Source organism: Poecilia formosa, unplaced genomic scaffold (assembly GCF_000485575.1).
Source record: "Poecilia formosa unplaced genomic scaffold, Poecilia_formosa-5.1.2 Scaffold685, whole genome shotgun sequence".
NCBI classification, from domain to species: Eukaryota; Metazoa; Chordata; class Actinopteri; order Cyprinodontiformes; family Poeciliidae; genus Poecilia; species Poecilia formosa.
Window position 1 is genome coordinate 1 of NW_006800624.1, and position 1,387 is coordinate 1,387.

The following is a 1,387-nucleotide window of genomic DNA, read 5'->3' on the forward strand; positions in this document are numbered from 1 at the left end:
TCACAAAATCCAGGCAGCACAGATGAGCAGCATCACAAGCTCTGAGTCTGGTAGCAACCGGTAAATCATTAGACAACTGACAGTAGACGGTAAACGAGGACCTGACAGGGAACAAGAGACACAGGTGGGTAGAAATACACAGGGAAAGGAATCAGGGGAAGCAAGGGACAGCTGGGAACAATCAAGGGGTAGACGCAACAACACAGAGACTCAATAAACACAAAAATACACACAAACTCAAATCCTCACACATTCAAGACAAAGTGAAAGACTGACCATGTAGAAGAGAGGAGTAAACTTGATGCAGATCTTCATCTTGACCGACTGGCTGCTCTGAACCACAACCTTGATTACAAAAAAAGATTTTTGGTGAAATTGTTGTGTATTTAAAAATTCATATGTGTTTATGATGATGTGCTCTGGTAGAAATATTATTGAGTCAGGAGAAGATGCCCTCACATTATGGCTTTTGGAAATAAATCAGCAGCAGAAGCAGAATGAGAACGATGAACCCAATCACTGATATGGTGACAAACAGAAAAGGGAAAGAAGAGCTTCCAGGTCTGGATGCAGCTGTGTTTAGAGATCAATAAGGAATATTACTTATGACAATGATAGTACACAAAGCAAACAAACGCAAAATAATCATTCAATAAGATAAGTGCATTAAAGACTCCACCTTTAACTGCCATCCAGCTCTGAGGTGAAACTTCTCCTGAATGTTCACACTTGTAGAAACCTTCATCTGACTGAGACACTGCAGAGATCTTCAGCTCTCCTCTGCTGTCATTTTGGATCAGTTTGTCATTATGATAGAAAATCACATCAGAAAGTTTGGTTTCTCCTCTCAGTCTGCAGCTCAGAGTAACAGAAGCTCCTTCAGTCACAGGATGGACGGGGCTCACCAGGAGAAGATCTTCATTTGGAAACCAGACAGAGAAAATGAAGCTTCAGTCAGAAATCAGCTGCTGGAGACAATTAGAGAAAAAACTGAACACATGATTTTTATCATTGATGCTTTAAATTTTATTTTGAGCACCTTTTATTGAAATTTAAAAATTTAGCTCCAAAGGGGTGCAATGAAAAGATCAGTACCTAAGAAGTACTACTGGCTGAAGAAACTCACTGCCCTCCATGAGCGACTGGCAGCTCAACTGAACCAGCTGCTACAAAATGGGACTCACCCTGAATGGCTAACTGAAGGGCGCACAATCCTGATCCAGAAGGATCCCTCAAAGGGTTCAGTCCCATCCAACTATCGGCCAATAACCTGTCTCTCTACAACATGGAAGCTCACATCAGGCATCATAGCGGCTAAGATAAGCGGGCACATGGATAAATACATGAACACGGCAATCAGTCACCTCCTCTACATGGATGACATCAA

General features: G+C 41.9%; 1 protein-coding gene across 1 annotated transcript in view; it reads right to left on the minus strand.

Annotated features, from left to right (window-relative positions):
- Positions 1 to 81: 81 nt before the first annotated feature.
- The window catches only part of LOC103130857 (uncharacterized), a gene marked incomplete at its 3' end in the record, with an annotated part of 12,738 nt that continues 11,432 nt past the window's right edge, over positions 82 to 1,387 (minus strand). Inside the window, exons 5-6 of the mRNA XM_016666228.1 lie at positions 277 to 345; positions 82 to 101 (exon numbers count right to left, since the gene is read on the minus strand). Coding sequence (XP_016521714.1) covers positions 82 to 101; positions 277 to 345 — 89 coding nt within the window. The remainder of the gene's footprint in view (positions 102 to 276; positions 346 to 1,387) is intronic.